The sequence below is a fragment of the Harmonia axyridis genome, chromosome 3 (genome assembly GCF_914767665.1).
Source record: "Harmonia axyridis chromosome 3, icHarAxyr1.1, whole genome shotgun sequence".
Classification (NCBI taxonomy): domain Eukaryota; kingdom Metazoa; phylum Arthropoda; class Insecta; order Coleoptera; family Coccinellidae; genus Harmonia; species Harmonia axyridis.
In genome coordinates, this window is record NC_059503.1 from 30,933,201 (window position 1) to 30,954,953 (window position 21,753).

The 21,753-nt window shown below is 32.4% G+C and overlaps 2 protein-coding genes across 7 annotated transcripts in view; one reads left to right on the forward strand and one right to left on the reverse strand.

Moving 5' to 3' along the window:
- Positions 1–786: 786 nt before the first annotated feature.
- On the forward strand, positions 787–2,525 carry LOC123675169 (GDP-L-fucose synthase). 2 transcript variants are annotated; one of them, XM_045610469.1, is made up of 7 exons: positions 787–944; positions 1,008–1,182; positions 1,235–1,349; positions 1,404–1,532; positions 1,596–1,809; positions 1,886–2,014; positions 2,072–2,525. In XM_045610469.1, the coding sequence occupies exons 2-7, from the start codon at positions 1,049–1,051 to the stop codon at positions 2,305–2,307; spliced, it is 957 nt and encodes a 318-aa protein (XP_045466425.1). In that variant the 5' UTR covers positions 787–944; positions 1,008–1,048; the 3' UTR covers positions 2,308–2,525. The 2 variants fall into 2 exon arrangements, with proteins under 2 accessions (XP_045466425.1, XP_045466424.1); XM_045610468.1 differs by having other exon boundaries at positions 791–949.
- Positions 2,309–21,753, reverse strand: part of LOC123675166 (tudor domain-containing protein 7) — a 41,383-nt gene continuing 21,938 nt past the window's right edge. For 2 of the 5 annotated variants that reach the window (XM_045610463.1, XM_045610460.1), the window contains exons 2-19: positions 17,571–17,677; positions 17,032–17,242; positions 16,651–16,908; positions 16,209–16,593; positions 15,555–15,704; positions 15,314–15,499; positions 15,074–15,229; positions 11,385–11,546; positions 9,526–9,777; positions 9,356–9,470; positions 8,584–8,705; positions 8,188–8,493; positions 6,193–6,464; positions 6,073–6,140; positions 3,458–3,567; positions 3,172–3,323; positions 2,955–3,106; positions 2,309–2,877 (exon numbers count right to left, since the gene is read on the reverse strand). In XM_045610463.1, the coding sequence (XP_045466419.1) occupies positions 2,654–2,877; positions 2,955–3,106; positions 3,172–3,323; positions 3,458–3,567; positions 6,073–6,140; positions 6,193–6,464; positions 8,188–8,493; positions 8,584–8,705; positions 9,356–9,470; positions 9,526–9,777; positions 11,385–11,546; positions 15,074–15,229; positions 15,314–15,499; positions 15,555–15,704; positions 16,209–16,593; positions 16,651–16,908; positions 17,032–17,242; positions 17,571–17,664 (3,375 nt within the window). In that variant the 5' untranslated portion in view covers positions 17,665–17,677 and the 3' untranslated portion in view covers positions 2,309–2,653. Of the gene's footprint in view, positions 2,878–2,954; positions 3,107–3,171; positions 3,324–3,457; positions 3,568–6,072; positions 6,141–6,192; positions 6,465–8,187; positions 8,494–8,583; positions 8,706–9,355; positions 9,471–9,525; positions 9,778–11,384; positions 11,547–15,073; positions 15,230–15,313; positions 15,500–15,554; positions 15,705–16,208; positions 16,594–16,650; positions 16,909–17,031; positions 17,243–17,570; positions 17,678–17,831; positions 17,867–18,749; positions 18,769–21,753 lie in introns of those variants that run through there. The other 3 variants (XM_045610464.1, XM_045610462.1, XM_045610461.1) reach the window with 3 other exon arrangements.

Below are 21,753 nucleotides of genomic sequence, written 5' to 3' on the forward strand. Positions count from 1 at the left end.
TGAATTAAGTTGCTCCCAACAGATCATTGATGTGAAGTAGAAATAGTTGGTGCTAGAATTGATCCCTGCGGAACACCAGCATTTAGATTAGAGAGTCAGATGGCATGTTGCTGCGACGAGGGCGAATACAATTTGCTTCGAAATTGTTGGTTTTTTATTAATGACTATTTTCTCTATGTTATTAACAAAATGTTTCAAAGAGATGCCTTCGATTTTTTCACCACTCGGCAGAAGAACCCAATTACTCAATATCAATTTTTTCAAGATCTTCGGTGCATTCTATTCATGTAGACTATTGGAACTTGTTTTCGATTATTTCTTTCCTTTTTTGTTCTTGTAATTTTCAATATGCATAAGCACAGGATTATGATTCGAGCTTAGTGCGTTCTTGGTTGTAAGGTCGATTTCCTTGTTGATCGAGCTGTTGATATAGTGAAGAAAGTCAGAATTTTTGAAATTCCTGATGAACAGTGGCATGATGGTTGCTCTGGGGCAGTTACCTCAATATCGGGGTTCTGCGTAGTGACCGCTTTTAGGGTGATACCATTGGATAGAAGCACTGGTTTGGCTATTCCATTGAATTTTTGGCTGCAAAATGTTTGGTTTTGAAAGCATTCAGGCCGTTTTGTCTTTTTCATTAACTATTCCAAATTTTTTTTATCGAATATTCATATGAAATTCAACTTTGGGAATTTGATTTTCTTGTTGTTAGATTTTCAACAAAACTGGAACTAACTGGCTACCTCACAGTAAAATAGCAGTTACTGTCAAAATCAGCTGACTCGAAACGAAATACCTAATCCTGCCCAGATTCACTCTATGGTTATTTTTTGTGACACATTCCACGTAAAATTTGATTTTTCCATATATATCGCAATCTAAGGATTGAGCTAAGTATTTGTTGAGACTTATTTGTCCATAATAACGATAAAGGAAGAAACGAAGTAAGGTGAATAAATCTCAAGATACTACTTATAACCTGATTTTCGTTATTGGCAAAATTTTAGATATATTTCCTAAGTAATTATTTGGGGATACCACAAAGGCAATGAGTGAATCAAAAACAATATTGGTAACAGGAGGTAGTGGCTTAGTTGGAAAAGCGATAGAAGAATTAGTTACTTCACAAAAAAGAGAGAATGAAAAATGGATTTTTCTTAACAGTAAAGATGGAAATTTATGGTAATATATTGTGTTAAAATATAGAAACTTCATTCAATATTAATTTTTTTAGTGATATTGTGCAAACGAAAAAACTTTTTGAGAAATATAAACCCACCCATGTAATACATTTGGCTGCTAAAGTTGGAGGCCTTTTTGATAATATGTCAAACAATTTAGATTTTTTAGTAAGGGTTTTGCGTATATGTTTCAGAGTTACTACATGATTGTTAAATTTTCAGAAAGATAATCTTCATATAAATGACAATGTTCTTCAAACTAGTTTTGAAAGTGGAGTGAAAAAGGTTGTGTCATGCCTTTCAACTTGTATATTTCCAGATAAGACTAGTTACCCTATTGATGAAAGTATGGTAATGAGAAAAATTCATAAAATACCTTCATTATATTCTTGATGAAACAAATATTTATTTAAGGTACACAATGGTCCACCTCACACTTCTAATTATGGATATAGTTATGCTAAGAGAATGGTGGATGTGATGAATAAAGCTTATAATCAACAATATGGATGTCAGTTCACTTCAGTTATACCTTGTAATGTTTTTGGTCCCAATGATAATTTCAACTTAAAATCAGGTCATGTCATTCCTGCTTTAATAAGGAAATTTTTTGATGAAATTCAAGCAGGCAAGTACATTACTCATACAAACTAATTTTGATGGTAAAAATATAAAGCGGAGAATGATCATCTTGTATATTGTAGGTGGGACCAGTTTTACAGTTTTTGGGTCAGGGAAGCCAGTCCGACAATTTATATATTCAAGGGATTTGGCCAAGCTATTTCTTTGGGTTTTGTATGAATACAATGAAATAGAACCTATTATTCTTGCAGGTATGTTATTGGTTATAAAATTATTTTCAGACTGAAATGCAAAATGTTATATTTTAGTGGACGAATCAGATGAGGTTACAATCAAAGAAGTGGCTGAAGAAATTCTAAAAGCTTATAATTGCAATTCAACACTTTTATTTGATACTTCAAAAGCAGATGGGCAATATAAGAAAACAGCCAGTAATTCTAAACTGAGAAAATACTTACCTGATTTTGAGTTCACTCCATTTTCAAAAGCTGTAAAGGAAAGCGTGGACTGGTACTGCAAAAATCATGAGATTGCAAGGAACTGAATGAAATTTCAAAAGTTTATTACAAAACAATAGAAAATTATCACTTGATACAAACAAAACAAATAAGTCCAAAACTGAAAGAAAAACATTCTTGTGAACAATAACAAATTATTAAAGTCTAAATCAACATTAAACATTTCTATTTGAAACAAATAATTTTTCTAACAAGAATATTCAACATTGTTATTTATATAAATATATGTTTACTCTACAGTGAATGATTTGTTTGATATTTTGATCAATCAAATAGCAAATAAATCTGATCTCATCAAACTATAATAAAACATATCTACAATAAAGTTATATGATAACAACAAACAAAATATCATAAGTGAAAATATCCTTTTCAGTCAGCCTTTATTGCTATATTCCTTCTTATCAGTTCTTGATCAATAAAAATATCTTCATCTGTTGTAGTATCTATGAGGGTAAGTTTCAGTACTGGATCTGACTCATAAAGTTCATCTTTTTCAATGTCCATGAGTACAGATATCAAGGCTTTCCCTTTCACAAGTTCTGAAAAGACCTCGCAATCTTCCATAGACCACTTATTCTTCTTTGGTTTAATGCCTTTGAATTGGAGTAAATTAAAACATTTGGTAAATACAGTTGCATTACAACAATGAAAAAATGAGTATCCTAATTACCTGATAACTTGGCCTTTAGTGCTTGGAATGGCAACTTTGTGAATTCTGCGTCAAGAGGTATCAGTTGGCTAACAGACAAGTTTGAGTAATAGCCAAAATCACAGTAAAACACGGATATAGATCCAGAATGTATAACTTTCAACACGCTTGTCCTAGAAAAATATGATTCAAAGAAAAAATTGAACATTTCATAACTATTCCACATTTGAATATTCACCTATACCAAATACCATCAGTGTGCTTGGCTGCAAATATCTGACCTGGTACTATATTTTTTGCCTGGGTAGAACTGCATGTTGTGTTCTTGTATCTCTCCTGAAGTGCAACCATCATACTGTCCAGTTGATCTTTGGAATTATATGGCTGAACCTGAAAATATCCATGCAAGTTGAAAAAAATGCAATGATTCTCTATTTTATCAGAATTGGGGTTTTGCATCAGATGATTCAATAGTATTGATGAATCATTGTTATTGATGAAAGATATAGCGTTTGTTGACTTACAAAATAATTCCAAGGATTCACTGTGAAAGGTATATTGACTCCAAAATAAGCTCCCATCTCTGGAAGTTTGGGGCTCATCAATGAGCCGCTAGATGGCACTTTTTCTTTCTCTATAAACAAAGGGAAGATAATAACAAAATGTGAATCAGGAGCATAATTTGCATTGAGTTAGAAAAATTATACAATATTTGTTATCGTAGAACTTGTGTTCAACATATGTGTCTGATAATTTTGATTAATTCATGAATAAATTTATTTATTTTAAATTGGCGCTGGAATTCAGAAGAGATACAAAAATACATTTTTAATTTTCTGTATTCACTCAACTGCAAAACTACAGCACAGATTTTATCGTGGTTTCCATGGTTAGATTAAGATCAGCTTGGAGTAATATCCAGGAGACCTTTCATAATGGAATATAATATATCCTGAGATATAAATTTATGTTGCTACCAAGCGCTATCCAATAGTGCCTTTCTCACAACAGATCTAATATACAGGGTGGCCATTTGAAAACGAAATAGACGAGATTACAGACGACATAAAGTTTTTCGATAGAAATGCTCGGACAGGTCGATTTCTGTTTCGAGGGGGACAACTTAAGATGTAGGTTACGGACGCATAGCGCTTCAACCCTTGCTACTACAACCCTCTCCCCCAAATTTTGAATAGGGAAGATGGGGTGAGTGATACCTCATTTGAAAGGTATTTTTATACTGATTTCAGCACAGTAATTGTTTTTTCATTTTATGCATCTCGAAATATTCTTAACTAAGTATTTGAAAATGAAGTAGTGTTTTCATGGCACTTGTAGTGTTTTGTGAAAAATCGACATTTTGAGCTTCAAAACAACCATGACTGTGGCTTCCTTCCTAACTAACTAACGCATGAATATTTCGAGAACTAATGCATAAAATGAAAAAACAATTACTGTGCTGAAATCAGTATAAAAATACCTTTAAATTGAGGTATCACTCACCCCATCTTCCCTATTCAAAAATTGGGGGTGGGGGTTGTAGCAGCAAGGGTTGAAGCGCTATGCGTCCGTAACCTACATCTTAAGTTGTCCCCCTCGAAACAGAAATCGACCTGTCCGAGCATTTCTATCGAAAAACTTTATTTCGTCTGTAATCTCGTCTGTTTCGTTTTCAAATGGCCACCCTGTATATACATCTTATAGTAGACATCCTTAGGTTTTACAGGGTATAATTTGTATATGTTTTATCTCGTAATAAAAAGTAACCTAATGGTTTGTACAATTTTAATCGGATAGAAGTGAAATAGTCATTGTCTTGTCAAAACTGTCTCATTCAGCCTAAAACCAGTTATTAATGAAACGAAATCCATTTAGAGAAACATTTATCTTAGGGAGTAAGAAAGTTCTGCAACCCAAAATTTTTTTTTGAATAATGTATTACGCCCTTCTATTTGCTAGCTACTCAAAAAATAATTGTTGTCATGTGTATTATTTAGAACTCTTTATATACTCCAAGTTCTTGTATTTTGCCTAACTCTGTATGTACAATTCTTCTAATCCAAGTAAGGTTTTCACACCCGGTGACTATAATTTGGGAAATGTTTGGTTGACATGTTAACTGTTTCAACGGAGTCTCTGACACCAACAACACACTCTTGTTGTTGGAGATGCCCTTGGTTTTAATGATCAAACCAGGTAAATTCGGTCAGGAACTCTTATGGGGATTGTTGGATCTCGTCTTCTCAGATAGTGCTGATCTTGTAATAGAGTATGCCTTGGATATTCTTTTCAGGATAGATGCTTGCCATCCTGTCATTAATTCATTTAATTAGGAGGGAACAAGTTTATGTAGTTCATACTGATATTTCCAAGGCATCAATAAGGTGGATCAATGTGTTTTGAGACGAAGCTATCATCATTTGGAATCACAGCCGATTGCATGATTGGTTCAGGCCATATTCGACTGTCCGAACCCAGGTTAAAATTCCTGTATCCTTGTCAGCAGGGTAGTCATTTGGGTTCTTTTCTGTGCATAATGATCCAGTACTTGTTTCAGATATGCGAAGTACCTCATCTCGCATACTGCCAAAACCAGATAAGTAACCTTTTATTAGTTTTGTGTAAATAGGTTTGAAAGTTTCTGCCTTCAATAAGACAACTTCATGAGAGAAAACCTTTAATAAGTAAAAATATTCATTGATTGTGATGCTGTGAACACAATTAATGCCAGAAATCAGGAAAATTTGGTTACGAAAATGCACTTAACGCAAAAATGACAAAAAATGTACTCATCTTGTTTTGGCAGTAAACCGACGATATTTGCTGATGATTTGAACATTTTTTGGTGGTCAACAGATTAGCTGAAATTTCAAATCGTAATCTGATCTGGAGAGACTAGAAGAATGGTGTGAGCTCAATAAAATGTTCATTTACATCAGTAAGTGTAAGCAAATATCTATATCCGTTTCAGTCAAGCTACAATTTGAGTGGAAAACAGGGAGTGCAGTCATAAAAGATGTGGGTGTCATGTACGATTTGAAAATGTGTTTTGGTGTGCACATTGACAGCTTAGTAAATAAGAGTCTGAGAATATGCTTAATCTCATTTGAATTGATAAGTATGTTGGCTTAATACTTACGGACATTCTGAGTCAATTTATCCAATTTGCTCTTTGTACCTTTCAATGGATTACTTTCATTTCTTGAGCTGAAATAAGTATGAGGCATAACTTGATCATTTTGCAAATAGACATAGTTACCTTATTTCCATTTCCATAGCAATGGATTTATTGATGCACAGCAAACCTTCCTCATTTGATCTTCTATAGAATTCTCCAATAGGTATACCATTCTCATCTGTGCCTATAACTTTCAATAGAACAGAAGAGCCTTCTTTTAACAATGCAGCAGCTAGATGAGCAAAGTTCTTAGGAAAGGCTTCTAGGGCCATTTTTACCATAACCGCTTGAGGAGGAAACTGATAGAGTACTTCACTGATGTCTTCCAAACGGTAGAAAACTTCTTCTGCTACCTTGAATTCAAACGTTATTCATTGTATGTTTATGTTAATAATCTATTTTTTCATAAATATATGTCTAGACTTCACTGCTTCTAAACTTTCCCCCAATCAATTTTTTTTTATATGCACTTAAATAAGCCTTTCAAAATTAAATCAATGAGAGCTAAAAACAAACAGCAGTTGAGTTAAATTTTCTAAACCCATCCTAATACTAATCTATGGAGTAGTATATTATTCAAAAATGACAAAAAGGTATAAAACTCTTGCAGAAGACGAACACTCTTCCTTAAAGGTTTAGAAGATAATTTCATCAAAGTAAACAACACCACACCAAAGTTTAAAAACTCACAAAATGCATACATGAAAATAATAGAATCCACAATATTGACCACCTATAGCTTATAGAATGGTAATGAAACACTTTCATTCAACAGATATTAATAACATTAGAAAAGAGCTGCTCAACGACAAACATCAAGTTTTGAACATAATCTATGCTACAGGCTTACTAAAAAGCCATCAAATCTATGTTTAATTGATCAAATTTCCCTTTTTCCAATTCTGTAATCTTATTTATAATTGCTATTTCTCCATTAGACTCCGAGATTATTATTTCCTAGGATCAGTGATTTGGATGAATTGGTTGGATTCTGAACATTTTGATGTTATTGGTTGATGCCAATAGTGTTAGTGATCTAAAACCTAGTTTGATGATGCGGTGGATTCAAAATGATTTTGTAACAATGTGTGTAAGCGCTCAATTGCCTGGTTTACGAATTCTAAACTCTTAATATCATTCTTGCGTTTTTAATTCTTACACCAATTGAATTTTATAGGGGTGCAGCTCCAAGTCTTTGTGCAAAATGTGTTGTAACGATGATCTATCTACATTCATAGCACTAGGTTCCAAATGGAGTTTGGGATAATCATGAACATACTGTTCAACCTATTTCATGTTTTCAATAACCTTGGGCACCTAGGTTTTGGTTATCTAGTGTTGAACCAGTCTCACCCCAAAACTTTTTTTACCCATTTCCTAATGAGAGGAATGTTTGGCGCATCAGTAAAGTGATAAAAACCTCGAATATTGGAGATATTTCTTCTTGCTATAGTAGCAATCATTGCATTCACGCAGTGCGCTAAACAAATATAAACTTTCTTTCGAGACACCTTGTATATTGTACAAGTAAAATTTCATCATTTCATAACAAACTTCACGTATTCAGACATAGTACAGATTAATACTTTTCATGTGGTACATGATACCATAATCAATTAAAAAATATTTAGTTTGGGTCTTCACTTAAAGGAAGATCTTAAATAAAATTGTTATTATTCTTGCTGTGATACTTAGATTAAACACAAATAATAATTACAAGACAAGCAAGTTTAGAGTCCCATGTACTAGGTAAGTATCACACAAAACAAATGTTCTTCAATTGTGGATATTTTGGTAAGTGCTACCATCAATTTGAAGGTAGTTTTCTTATGTATTTATCTACATCAATATTAACTCTCAGCGCGCATACGATTGAAGAAGACAATTATTTGGAAGAATATAGAATAATAAAGTAACCTCTGCAGAAACTGCAAAATCTATAAGAGATTATTGCAATATGCTTACAATAATTCAAGACAAATGACAATCTATTAGAAAAGATGCCAAGGAAGGTTGGATAGTACACAACAATTTATGAGTAAAAAATAAAATGCTATAATTTTTTTTTTCAAATACCTTGACGACGTTGAAGTTGCCTCTGTCAATAAAATAAACTTGAGCATGTTCTCCGTCTGGGGACATATCAAGAATTTTGCTTCTAAACCAATGCCCTTGGTCTTTGGAAAGATAAATCTTATCCTTATTGAGTTCCCAATTGAATCGGTTTATGCGCTCTATATAATCACTTGATGAAACATGGTTTATGGCCACCTCTATATGTTGCATAAGGCATTGTAGACTTGTGAAGCCTTTGGAGTGTATTTGTATGTATACAATCCCATTGTCAGACACATGGGATATATATACAGTCTCTATTGTGTTCTGAAAGTAAGTTCAAAAGTTGTGATTTCTCATATTTATTTTCAACACAGATTTTCTAATTTTACTTGAAGAAATTTCATCAATACTCACTTGTCTGATTATAGGTGTAGCAATTTCAATTGTCAAAAACTTAAGAAGTTGTTTGTTAATACATACACCATCATTCAAGTCATACATATCCACAGCTACAGTTTGATCTGCTTCTGTGACATCTAGAAAGTTAATTAATTACCATTAATAAATACTTTTCAATGTCTGATATATTTCAGGTAAGGACCAGGGTAATTAAATTTACTATGTACATACTGTCAAAAAATTACTGGTTCAATAAAAAATAAAATATTTAGAATTATTAATATTTTACTGCTTTCAAAGTAGGACAATTCTAAATACTTCATTTATGTACTACACAACATCATGGTTTGAAAAAAAAAACCTGTCATCAATCTCTTCACTTTAAATCGGACTTTTTTTTTTCGGATTTTGCTCATTTTGAAGCTTGTTGACTGATTTAAATATTGAACTAAAATAATCATTCAAATTGACACTGCATCATATTTATTTTTGAGACAATGAAAAAATTTCATTAGGCATCTCTCTAAGACTTAAAGGACTATTTCCAATTACCATTTCATTTATTTAAGAGATGTTGCGTTAAGCATGTTTGTGGTTAGCTCAGGAAATTTCGTTTCCTATTCAAAATAGTTGCTTGGTCCGGTATTTCATCTTTCGTAAAAATCGAAAAATACACTCGAGGTAAACCGACAAAAAGAACAAATCAAATGACAGATGATATTAAAAATTAATGACTTGAAGAATTTGAGTACTCTAACATGATATAATATTTTTTTAATAAACTCACCTGATGCAGACTGTTCAGTCAAAATAACTTCTTTACCAATATAAGAAACCAACTTTTCTAACTGCACATTGGCGTCGTATAAGTCCTCTAATCCCGCTAACCGGCAAACGAATGCCTATAAAAAAGGTGTAAATATACTTTGTGAATCTAATTTTGCAAAATCCACTGACCTGAGCGGGTGATATTGCGAATTCCCTTTTAATATCACAAATCATGTCCTTTTGTATAAGATATTCATCACCGTAGTCGATCAGGAAACAGTTCACGCAATCTTCCTTCACCTCCAATGCCCTCACACGATACCAATTGCACTCGTACAGAGCAACGTAAAATGAACCTATCTGTACATCCTTCGCTCTGAGTTTCTCACCTTCTTCACTGTAGTAATTTTCCATCTTTGTAATGACCTCATTATGGGTATCCTGATAAAGAAGATATTGAAAATTCTCTACTGCAAAATATACTTGGTGACATATTTTCAATCATGATTAACAAAAACGTTAGACAACTCACAATATATCAAATTAATATTCCACAAAAAAGTCTAAATGCCTATTGTCCACTCGAAAATTATTTTTGATTTTGCTCTCAAAATCAAAAAGTCTTTTTCTTTGGGGATGTAATACCCCCCTGGGCACCCCTTGGATTCAACCCGGCCCCTAAACCTGCTTGGGGTATCACGTTGACCATTCTATGTAAATCAAGAATATGGGATTGTGTCTGTGTACTCTAATAAATTTCAGGTTAGGTATCAAGTGAAATGTTTATTTGATTTCTAGTATGATTTTTCTTTTCTTCATTAGCTGGTCTAGGCCCAAATAGTCATTATCAGTACCATTATTATGAAGTAAAAATTGAATTCAAGTATCCACATGGAATGAAGATCTCGTAACCTCAGAAATAATTAAAAATGTTATTATGAACGATGTATGTACGGGCAGTATTGAAGTTAAAAATTGAAAAATCAGTTGAATTTTTTTCAGTGAGAGGAGAAGATTAGGATAATTTTGTTTGATTCAAAAAAACAAAATTCCTATTCTCAATTGAAAATTAATTTAATCATCTTCTCCTGTTACTGAAAAAAAATTCATCTGATTTTTTGATTTTACAAGGTCCTCATTCCATGTGAATACAATTTTTACTTCATAACAATGGTGCTGATGATGGCTTTTTGAGCCGAAAGCACTATACCTTTCAATAAAGAGAAGAAAAATACACATTTCACTCAAAGCATTATACATAACAAATAAAAGCCAAAAATATAATAGAATCAAAATATAACGAACACTAAACACGATAAATATGATAGCAAAAATGCCAAATAGTTTAAAGCAATAAGTTTAATTCCCACTTCTTCATATAGCAGTACTCATTTCAGTGAATATACACTGTGTATGAAAGTATGGAACAAATTCATTTTCAACTAAACAGACCATTTCAAGAAATAATCCTGAAACAGGTCGATTTTCGATTTTAATTTACCGTATTTTGAAATAATAATTCATTTTACAGGGTGAATTACTTTCGAGTAATGACGTCATCGTCATTTTTTTTAAATGGAACACCCCCATTTTGTCTTAATTTTCCGATTACTCTATCTGAGCTGATTGCAAAAATGTATCACATGTTATTCCAATTAGTACAGGGTGGATAAAAATACAATAGTTTTGTGTGTGCTCATAAAATAACGCGTAACATTCTTTATTAGTTAAATCAATAATAATATCAAAAAAAAACTTATTGTCTAGCGGCAATTGGTTTGAATGTAAGACCCTGTAGTTTGTTACATTTTTAGATAGTATTTTTGATAATATTGTTAATTCAACAAATAAAGAATGTTACGCGTTTTATATTAGATTATTATTTTAAAATACGGTAAATTAAAATAAAAAATCGACGTGTTTCAGGATTATTTCTTAAAATGGTCTGCTTAGCTAAAAATGAATTAGTTCCATACTTTACGGACACAGTGTATAACAGTCTCAAGATATTATTATTTGTTCTTATGTAATAAATAATCTTCACTTACGAATTGAGAATTGTCCAACTGCTGACACCATATCTCATTGAGGGACATAATGCAAGTTATCACTGCTAATAATCTGTTGTCCTCACCAAAATCTACTGTAGTTGAGGGTATAGACACATCCGGTGGTAAAATAGAACCAAACTTTTCTCCCTTCTGTAAAGCCTATATGGTTAGGGAACAAATCATTCAAAGTTAATACACCGCAAGCCAAGCCAGGAAAGCATCTAGAGAGGAAGAGTACATGCAAAAATAATGGTGAAATGACAGAACTCTGTTCTTTAAATGTAGAGATCCTTTGATATAAAATCCAAGAAGTAAGAATTTGATGTGAAAAATATTCAAACTTTACACTATGTATAGTTTATTATTTCATACTACATAGTACAATATCTTGAATAAAAATAAGCGGTTTAAAAAATGAGAAAAAATTTGGAGCACCCTAGATTCGAAACTGATTTCTTTGTGGCAAATCCCAGTGGCCTTCACTGAGCCACACATCCATTAAATTATTAAAGCCTTCACAGTCATTATTATGAAATAAAAAACAATAAGTACTTTATTGATAAAAATCAATAGGCCATCGACCGAGGTCCTTCAGCCAGTATTATGAAATATTAATTCATAATTTCAAAACTATTAGGGTTGGGGCTATGCAGCCAACATATTGTCATAACAGTTGTTTAGAATTTCATCCGTCGTTATTTTTTGGAGATAAATCAACCTTTAAAATTTCGATTTCTTGAATTTTTGCCTTTAAAATACATTGTGTTCTCAGAGCTGGGAAGATTAATGCATTTTAATGATTTTTCATGATCTGGAGAGGCACATTTTTAATTGGGTTTTCGGATTTTACTGATTTCACAATGTAAATTATGAAAACTTCGGAACTAGGTTTAAATTTAGTTTGTCTATTTAAAATAACCACTCAAATGATTATGCCGATTTCAGGAGGATTCTTCAATCAGAAATCATTATCTAGATTAAATGACCGACAACAATGAATCAAATCTCATCTTTCATCACAGTTTGGAGCTCCGAAGCGTACCAATCCGCATTTTTACTGTTCCGGTAAACAGAGCTTCGAGCCCTGACAAGTATGAGAGAAAGAAGACCGTTACTTCGCATAAAGTACGAGACAGCTGTTGAACGCTGGTTTGTTTACGTTTAATTTGACAGTTAGGGTTTGGCACGTTCCAGTCATAGCGAGGGCGTGAGGCTCTAGTGCGCTGAGCCCCGGGGGCATGTTTTCGTTTCCTATAGGACTAGCGCAACAAGGTGCTCTAATGTATTAGGAAACTTATATGCGCGAGAACCCTGTTCCCTATAGGGTTTGCGCACCTTTTGCAAATTTGAATAATTTTTCGCCTGAAAACAATTAAGAAAATATATACATATTGGCATGACCAACCGAACAATAATAAGCCAAAGATAAATTTGAAATAATGATGACAATTTTGCGGTTGGAACATTTAGCTTCCTCGGTAGCTCATCGGTTAGGGCGCTGGACTAGTGATTCGGAGGTCTTATTCACTTAAAACTTAAGTTGTATATACAAACATTATAAACGTTTTGATTGATTTTTTCGGAGGTTGCGGGTTCGATTCCCGCTAGAGGAGGAACTTAAATATTTTCTATTATCATACCAATATGAATTTTCTCTTATGAAAATGTTGCGTCTGCCGCGTTCGTGTCTTCAAGCCGTATATATAATTGTTTGTTCGTTTTCATTGTGGTCAAGCCCTATTGCAATGGAAATTATGGAAGGTCTCATAAAAGAATTTGATGGTGAATGCCACATTCTGCAATGTGATATGACAAATGAAAGCAAGTACTAGTTACTAGTTAATACCAAAATGTCTACTGAGGATTGTAACACCCTGTGTTTTAATTGGTCAATAAATTTTCTGCTGCGACTAAAACACAATAGATTGTGCATCAAATTAAAATAATAAATTTATTTATTTGCATGTGAAAAAACCGGCCCTAATTCTCATGTTTACTAGAGATACTTTCAGTGGAATTTCAGAATTTGGAATACCCTGTACATTTGAAATAAACACACCTATAAAGTTCATGGCATTGTTAGATAAATTTAGAAATGACAAACTATTTCACAAGAATGTGAAATCAGAAGTATGTTCATAAACCGACTATTCATATAAGAATTAAAAAATTAAATTGTGTTGCCAATCTATCGTGAAAGGACTTGAAATGAACTACCAAATGATCTAAACAATTATAAATGCAGAATCAATTGACTGACAGAGCTAAATTGAGAAATTAAACAATAACCCAATATGCCTGATCTCAAGAAAAAATGAAAAATTATCATTTTAAAGATAAACAGAAAAGTATGGGTGTATGTGCACAAATTTTTTCATGTACGCAGAAAGCATGGTTAATATTAATAAATGTGTGAGGTGCGTAAACCACTTACAGAACGGAATGATTTCCTAATGGAACGGGGCACCTAGTTGCGCTAGCCTTATAGGAAACTGAAAAATGCACCCCGGGGTGACACGCACTTGACTGGAAAGCACTTAATATTTTACAAAAGTTTTGTGGTCTCCAATAGACGCTCAAAAGCTCCTGACATGAAATTAGTGCTTTTTTCAGTCGCTAGTACTAATTTTGAATTATTCAATAGATACAGTAGTGGAAAAATGTTAACGATAAATACTATTTCCAATGCAAAGAAACCTTGAGACACATTCTACCAGCACAAATATAAGCGATGGATTCCCATTTTGCAGACTGCTTGCTTCTTACTCATAGCTACTGGATCAACAATTTCACTACCCTGCGCATTGGCAATTTTACATTTAGAATTTTCCGCACTTGTATGCCTTGAAATTGTTATTCCTGTTTCAGAGTAATTTCAAACAGTTGAATATCAATATCCTTGAAAATCTACATAGCTTAAGAAAGTACCTGGTTGAGTTCTACCATTATTATGTACAAAAGCATCATGACAATTCGTTTAGCGAATGATGAATGTGGTGCAATTTAGTAGAAAAGGAATGAATTAATGGATAGATTACTACAGAATGCAAATGCTATTTTCAGCCAAATACATAAATCACAAAATCCTAAAATTTCAACATAACCACCAACATTTTAAAATTAAATATCAATTAACATCAAATGGTAAATGGCTGCATATGAATTTGATGAAAATAATATTAGAATACCAGTGAAAACATTAATATTCTGAACTGAAGTTCAAGTAAAATCAAACTCTCAATAACCTTTTTTTCAGAGCAATTCATCTGAATAAAAATGATATATCTTACAATACTCATGCTCTATACATATAAACACGCATCACTAAGAAAATTCCCAGCTAGGAAATCTACATTTTATTAGAATTTAGGTCTCTTAATGAAAATTGGAAAATATAAAACATGATTCTTATGTTATCGAAGGAGAAGAATAAAACATTTTCAAATAATTTATTCAACTATTAAAATGATTATAAAATATTATATTCCTCTCCTTTTTTGACTATGTTGTTTGAAATGTATTGTATTATATTGAAGAAGTTCAAGTTATACTATTAAAAAGTAAGTATTAAATTAATTGAAAAAAAAAAAATTGTGAGAACTTTTGTGATTAAAAAAACCTCTACATGTTATTCAAAACAGGCAACATCATTTCCACTGTTATTATAGAATAAAAAAACATATTACCATCCCTGGCTTGCAAAATCTCAAAACATATCTATCATCTTGAATTCTTTCCACAGCAACACATTCACAAGAATCAATAATTTCCAACCAATTTGTAGGAAGTTGCTCTAAATATAAATCTGCATAGTCTTCTTCTATTCTTGAACTCCATATACCCTAAAAAAATTAATCTCAGGTACAACTCAAAATATTTCAATAGAATTATACCAATCGATGGTTTCAAAATTTCATGCAACTTACCTGAGCATGCATTTGCAACATTGGTGGAATTCTCTCTTTTATATCCTTGCTAGTAGCTAACAATAACTTTCTTTTTCTGGCACATTTTGGTAACAGTTCATCTAGTGCTTTCTGGGCACAATAAACTTGTGCAGAATTAGCATCGTGAAATTCTTCCGGATAACTAAGATACGTTTGACCATCAACCTGAAATTAAACAGACCTTTTTATATTGAAAAAGGAATATAATTATGATACTTACAGTTATTGTACAGTTATAGAGAGCCTTGGCATATTTCTTCTTAGATTGCATAACTGTATGGTTAACATCAATTTTTCCTAGTTTATATAGATCAACAATGGTCTTTAAATCGTCTATTGCATTTCCTGTCAACAGATCATCGACAGGTACCTATAATTTACATTTTATATTATAACCCAATTTCTACAAAAAAATTCAGTGTATAGCTATGAAACAAAAACACTAAGAATAATTATTTTTCAACTTGCCAAAAATATTTAATTGTCTCTTTATATTGAGTAATTTAGTTGATTTAACAATGGAATGGAAAAAGAAATGAGGAAACTGAAGTCCACACTGCAGCAAATTGGATATCTTATATGACAAAAAAAGGAATTATGGAAATCAATCAAAAGTAATTCAGGCTAAAAAAATTATACTGCATAAATAGGATGTAGTGTGCAGTGGATGTATCAAGTCAGTGCAAATAATAATGTATTCAAGTCTTACAAATGACATAACAGAGTAGATTTAAAAAGAAATACGAGAAATAATGAAATGAATGAAAATGTTATATAGCAAAAGAAAACGATACACAGAATAAAAAATTGAAAGAAATAGGTGAATAATATAAACATGAATTAAATTTTCTGTAACTACAGTAGATGTTTTTACCCTGACATCATTGGTAGGACTGCTGTTACCACTATCTCTATCCAGGGATGTTTCGGACATCATTTTACACAACCTTTTCCTGGACGTTTTCACCAAAGAAGTGGAAGATTCCACCGTAGTCTTGGAAGATTCCACCATAGACCTGGAATTTTCCATCAAAGAAGCCGAAAAGGTTGCTAGATCAACTGGGCTCTTGTGATCTTCCACATTTGATGATCTCATTTTACCGACTGTGTTATAGTCATGGGAGTTTGGGAGTTTTGCAGATAAACTGGGGGTTCTATAATTTATTCTGAAGGGAGTGGTCAGCAGTATACCACTAACAGGTTCAGATATTTTTGAAGGAGGTATCTTTTTGGGAGGATCAATAGGATCAATGGGTTTCCTAAAAAAATAAAAATGTTGCAATTTTAAATGTGATGAATATTTGATAGTTACTCACTTGTATTCAGTCTGTTCAGTGATCGAGGGTTTAGGCTTAGAGGTGTTAATTTTTGTCTTTATGGGACTTCTGTTGATGAACTGATTGTGAGACAATGCAGCTGTTCTTTCTGAATCATTATATTTTTTCGGCTTGTATTTAGCTGTTAAACTATTCCAATTCTTTGGCGGCGATATATTACTATGCATTGGCCGAGTTAAATTACTATACATTGGCCGAGTTATATTACTATGCATTCGGTAGGGTTTGAGTGTGGGTCTGAAAAGGAGGCACAAATTAGACTCATTCTATAAATTCTAAGAGAAACTAATATAATGATAATCGCAAATGGAGAACAATGAATTGACAGACTATAAACTAGTCTTTGAAATGTAATCATACCTTGATATTGGTTTCTTTTTCGCGTTCTTCTGTTTACTGACCATGTCTGTTATATGTATAGATTTCTCAGAAGCTTGTGCATCAACAAAATATTCCCCTGTAGAAGATTTTGTCAGCATCAAGGATGGTATTGAGGAAATGAAATCCTGGATGGTTCTGAAGCCTAAACGAGAATATGGAATCCTTTGCCCACATATCACCCTGTAATCAGCTGAAACACAATATTTATTAATTTCACATAACAAAATTTCAAAAGATGTAATTTCATTTAAATATTGATAATAAAACGTCGCTTGACGAATTTTCCTTTTAGTCTCAAGAACACAAACGCACTAGGAATCTTAAGAACGATGAACCTTCTAGCTAATATTGACCCTCAAATAAATTAAAATTTACGTTAATATAGGTTGGCAACAGATCACAAAATGTTTAAGTAATAGAATGAAAATATGCTTCATTTTTAGTCTCCAACTGCTTTGAGAATCCGAAAAAAAAAAGCTTCTCCGATAGGAAGAATACAATAATGATGAATTACTTACTTTCGAGTTGTCGCAAGGATACTCTGCCTTTTACAGAAATAAGACAGGCTCGTATGTTGGAAATCACTTCGTTTTTCTCTTTATCTTCATCCATATTTGTCCGAATTCTATAAAAAATAGTTGCTCATTAATGACAATGTAAAAGTCCGAGGAAAAATAGTTTGCTAATGTATAATAATTGATATATGTGCGAGAATAAAATCAATGATCAAAATGAATGTACAAGACAGTTTTCAATTCAAATTGCAAATGCAAACCAACCTTTTTGCTTGCATGACAAAAATTTACGCTTCTTCTGAAACGAGCAGACAGCAAACTTTATCGCGAAGTAGCGTTCTGTGTGAACTGAGTTGCTGAGCTGACAGTTCTACTTAAAAGCAGTTTCAAACTAACAAACGCATGCGCATTAATTCAAAAGTTATCTACCCCTCTGAAACTCGATACTATTGGTCAAGTACTAGTGAGATTACTGTTTTGTTATACATGTGAATATTTTGGAATGGAACTTTGTTCAATAATAGATTGTATTATTTTATTGGAATGACTGTTAATATCTGTAATCATACAACAGCAAAATTGGCATTTCGGTTGATTGTTTCTAATAATGAACATAATTAAATTAAATAATCCACCTGAAATTTGTTGAAGTTTTCGATAATCGCCTATATTTTCGCCTTTACCTATAGGATTTTATATTTGGTAAAATTTGAGGTCTCATTGTTCACTTTTCAATATTTTTTCAGTGAACTGTAGATAAAATTATCAATTTCAACATGCATATTCACTCTTTTGTTAAGTGCTGTCCTATAAGTCATTATACAGGGTTAATCAGAACTTTGTTGTTAAACCCTAATTTGAAAGATCCTGTAGAGTGGTCAAATTACCAATTTTTATTAAGAACCATTCCTTTTCAACATTTTGATTTTTGGTTCATGCCTTCAAGTATACTATTTCATTTTCAAGACACAAATCAACTTAAATAAATTAGAATTCTTCTCTAAATGAAAATTTAAGAAATTCTCAAGAGTAGTTGAATATTTATTTTCCCAAATGTAAATTTTAGGAATCCTCATTCATTGAACTGCTCCTAACATTTTATTAGATGTAATACCAAACACATTTCAGTAAAAGTGTTCCGAAAATGTTACGACAAAACATTGTCAGTATACTATCACTTACATTGTTATTACGATTTACGAAGGCATTATTCACAGGAATTGGAATAATTTTGGGGTTTCCAAAATCTTGAGAATGGTCCTTTTATTACATCTTTTATTGACCCGTTTAAAACTTACTGCATGTTATTACTGTACCGCTGTTATACGTTTGGGATCCTTTTTGAAACAATTTTGTATTTTATCTCCTGAAAAAACAGGCGATCCCACTATAAGGCTAGAATAAAAAAAAAGTATTCTTAATATTTCCGGATGTATGTGTTGCTTTTGAAAGATGAGTATTTTAATATTAATTTCTTGATTTTTTGCCTTCAAAATTTAGAAATCGTGCTTCAGAACTAAGATGATCAATGCGATATAGGAAACGATTTCCGAGCCAAATTTCATGTAAATACCTCCTAAATTCCTGGATGGATTTTTTTATAATGTCTAGTTTTGGAATGTGTAGATTTCCAAAAACGAATAAAAAATCCATCCGTCCTCCGTCCAGAGCTTTTCTCGGAAACTATAGTTGCTACAAAAATTGATTCCTATACTGCATTGATCCTCCTCGAGAACTCGATTCATGAATTTTGAATGGAAAAAAATCAATGAAATAAATTTTAAAAAACAATGTCCTGGAAACTTATCATCATAATAAAATGAAATTAAAAATATCTATTGATACGATGATACTTAATACAATATTTTTTTACCGCAAAGTCTCTTATAGCTTCGGATTTCAATTATTTTTATTGAAATTTTCATATTTAGAGATAGTTTTCGTTGAAAAAGGAAACCTTAATATGAAATTTGTATTGTTTTTGGATTTCACATATTTCAAAACGTAAGCTGTGAAAATTTCAGAGGGAGATAAAACTTTTCTGAAGGTATACTATTTATTGGAAAGAATAAACCAAAATTATTTAAATACGCGAGGAAAATAAATAGAATTTATGTGAAATTAGCAGTGTTCAGCATGATCAAGAAATTTACCGATGAAAGTATTTTTGATTTGGACATTTTTCGAAATGGAGCTAAATCAACTCACTCTTACAATAAATTTAATAACAATTCTCATCAATATTGTTTGAAAAAAATTGATGAGGACTCTTATATACAGAATGCTTCTTAAATGAAACGTTTCATCAAATTCTTTCCTTCACGCCATAGTGGGCATTGCTCATCTAGGAACATAAATGAGATACTAGAATATGAACAATTTTAGTTCCGAAGTAGGACTGATTTTTTTATATTGAGAATTATGGATAGGTTGATGAAGCAATAAAAATGCGTTATATACACCGCGTTTCAAAATTAACGCACCGCTAAAAATGAAGGACAAATTCAAAGTTCGTTTTCTCCTGAACCGTTTGAACGATTTTTGTAATTTTAGTGTGCAAACGTAAGAGTTTCTCCAGCTATGATGCTCTGATATGAAATTTTAACAACATTTTCATCTTTCACCAAATACAGAGTGCAAAAGCGAGGCAATGATTTTTTCACAAAATTTGAAACTTCCTGTGGGGTGCTCCAGCCAAAACGCCGATTGAATACATTGATCAAATTGTAGCCACCTAATTTTCTCAACAATTCGTTTTTTGATTCATTCCATTATCCCCGTTATTGAAACAGATACACGGCTTCTAAATGTACCCAACACTTCATCACAAAAAATAAAGAACAGTAGCTTGTTGAAAACAATATAATAAACAGTAATAACACGAACGAACATCATTAACACAAACATCAAAATCAATATCCTGTATTTCCACCTCTTCTTCTAATGATGGCTTCTACTCATACTAAAAATCAAACCTCTAATATGATCTTGCTCAATGTTATTCCATATTTCTGTGAGCATATTTTCAATATCGTTAAGGCAAATAGGTTGACGGTTTCTAAGTTGTCTACCCATATCATTCCATAAATGATCTATTGGGTTGAGATCTGGGCTGCATGCAGGCCAATTCAATATCTCAATGTCCACCTGTTGCAAATATTTTTGCACTATAGGAGTTTTGTCGTGCATTAACAATTGTTGCCGATATATGGTGCAAATGGAAGAACATGCTCGAATAAAATATCGTTCCAAGTCATCAAGATTCCAATCCACATGTTACCGAGCGAATTTTAGTCTTCCCCCACGATGGTTCGCGCCAAAATTTCATAATGAAGTGTGAAGTTTAAAAGGAGTGTATCGTTTTTTAATAACAGACATAATAGAATGAATCAAAAAACCAATTGTTAAGAAAATAAGGGCCTACAATGTATGCATTCAGCGATGTGGCTGGAGCGCCTCACAGGGTGATCTCGCTTTTGCGCCCTTTTTTTACTCAAATATAAAGTGTTCCTAAAATCTCATATCATAGCATTATTACTAAAGAAACTTTTACGTTTTGACACCAAAATTACAAAAATCGTTCAAACGGTTCACGAGAAAATGAATTTTGAGTTTGTCCTTCATTTTTAGTGGAGCGTCAATTTTGAACCACACTGTATTATAACTTTTCGTAGGAAATTTCATGCACGTAGCTCCTAAAATATTAATGATACTCCTTCATTTCCGTACAGAGATAAACAAAGACTTAGCTCAGGGGAGTCTACCTCTACAGTACAGGGTGGGCAAATTTCGATGTTTTAGCACTACAACTTTTAAACCATAGGAGATAGACAAAATCTGATACCCTATTCTCGATTTCGTAGTATTCATTTTTAGCCACCTTCTTTTGTTTTCGAGTTATAAGCGGAAATTGGAAAAATGGCGATATCGAAAAACATTGATATCTCCGTTAATACTGATGATAAAGCTCTGAAATTAAAACATTTTACATGCACTTTTTTACGTAGATTCCAGTGGCGTGTTCGTCTTTTCAAAAGGGTCTTCTATTACGAAGCTACGACCCAAAGTTATGGTTTTTTAAATGAGAACACTAGATTTCTGTGCCATTTTTGAAAGCTTAATTTTTCCTGATTTCAGAAATATATAACATCGTATGGTTTGTATTAAAATAAATAACAGGAAATGG

What these genes read in the sequence shown, in the direction of transcription:
- LOC123675169 (XM_045610469.1), top strand. Translation starts at nt 1,049, where the DNA reads ATGAGTGAATCAAAAACAATATTGGTAACAGGAGGTAGTGGCTTAGTT. An exon ending in AGTAAAGATGGAAATTTATG is followed by an intron (nt 1,183 to 1,234) that starts GTAATATATTGT and finishes TAATTTTTTTAG; the next exon opens with TGATATTGTGCAAACGAAAA. An exon ending in ACCCTATTGATGAAAGTATG is followed by an intron (nt 1,533 to 1,595) that starts GTAATGAGAAAA and finishes TATTTATTTAAG; the next exon opens with GTACACAATGGTCCACCTCA.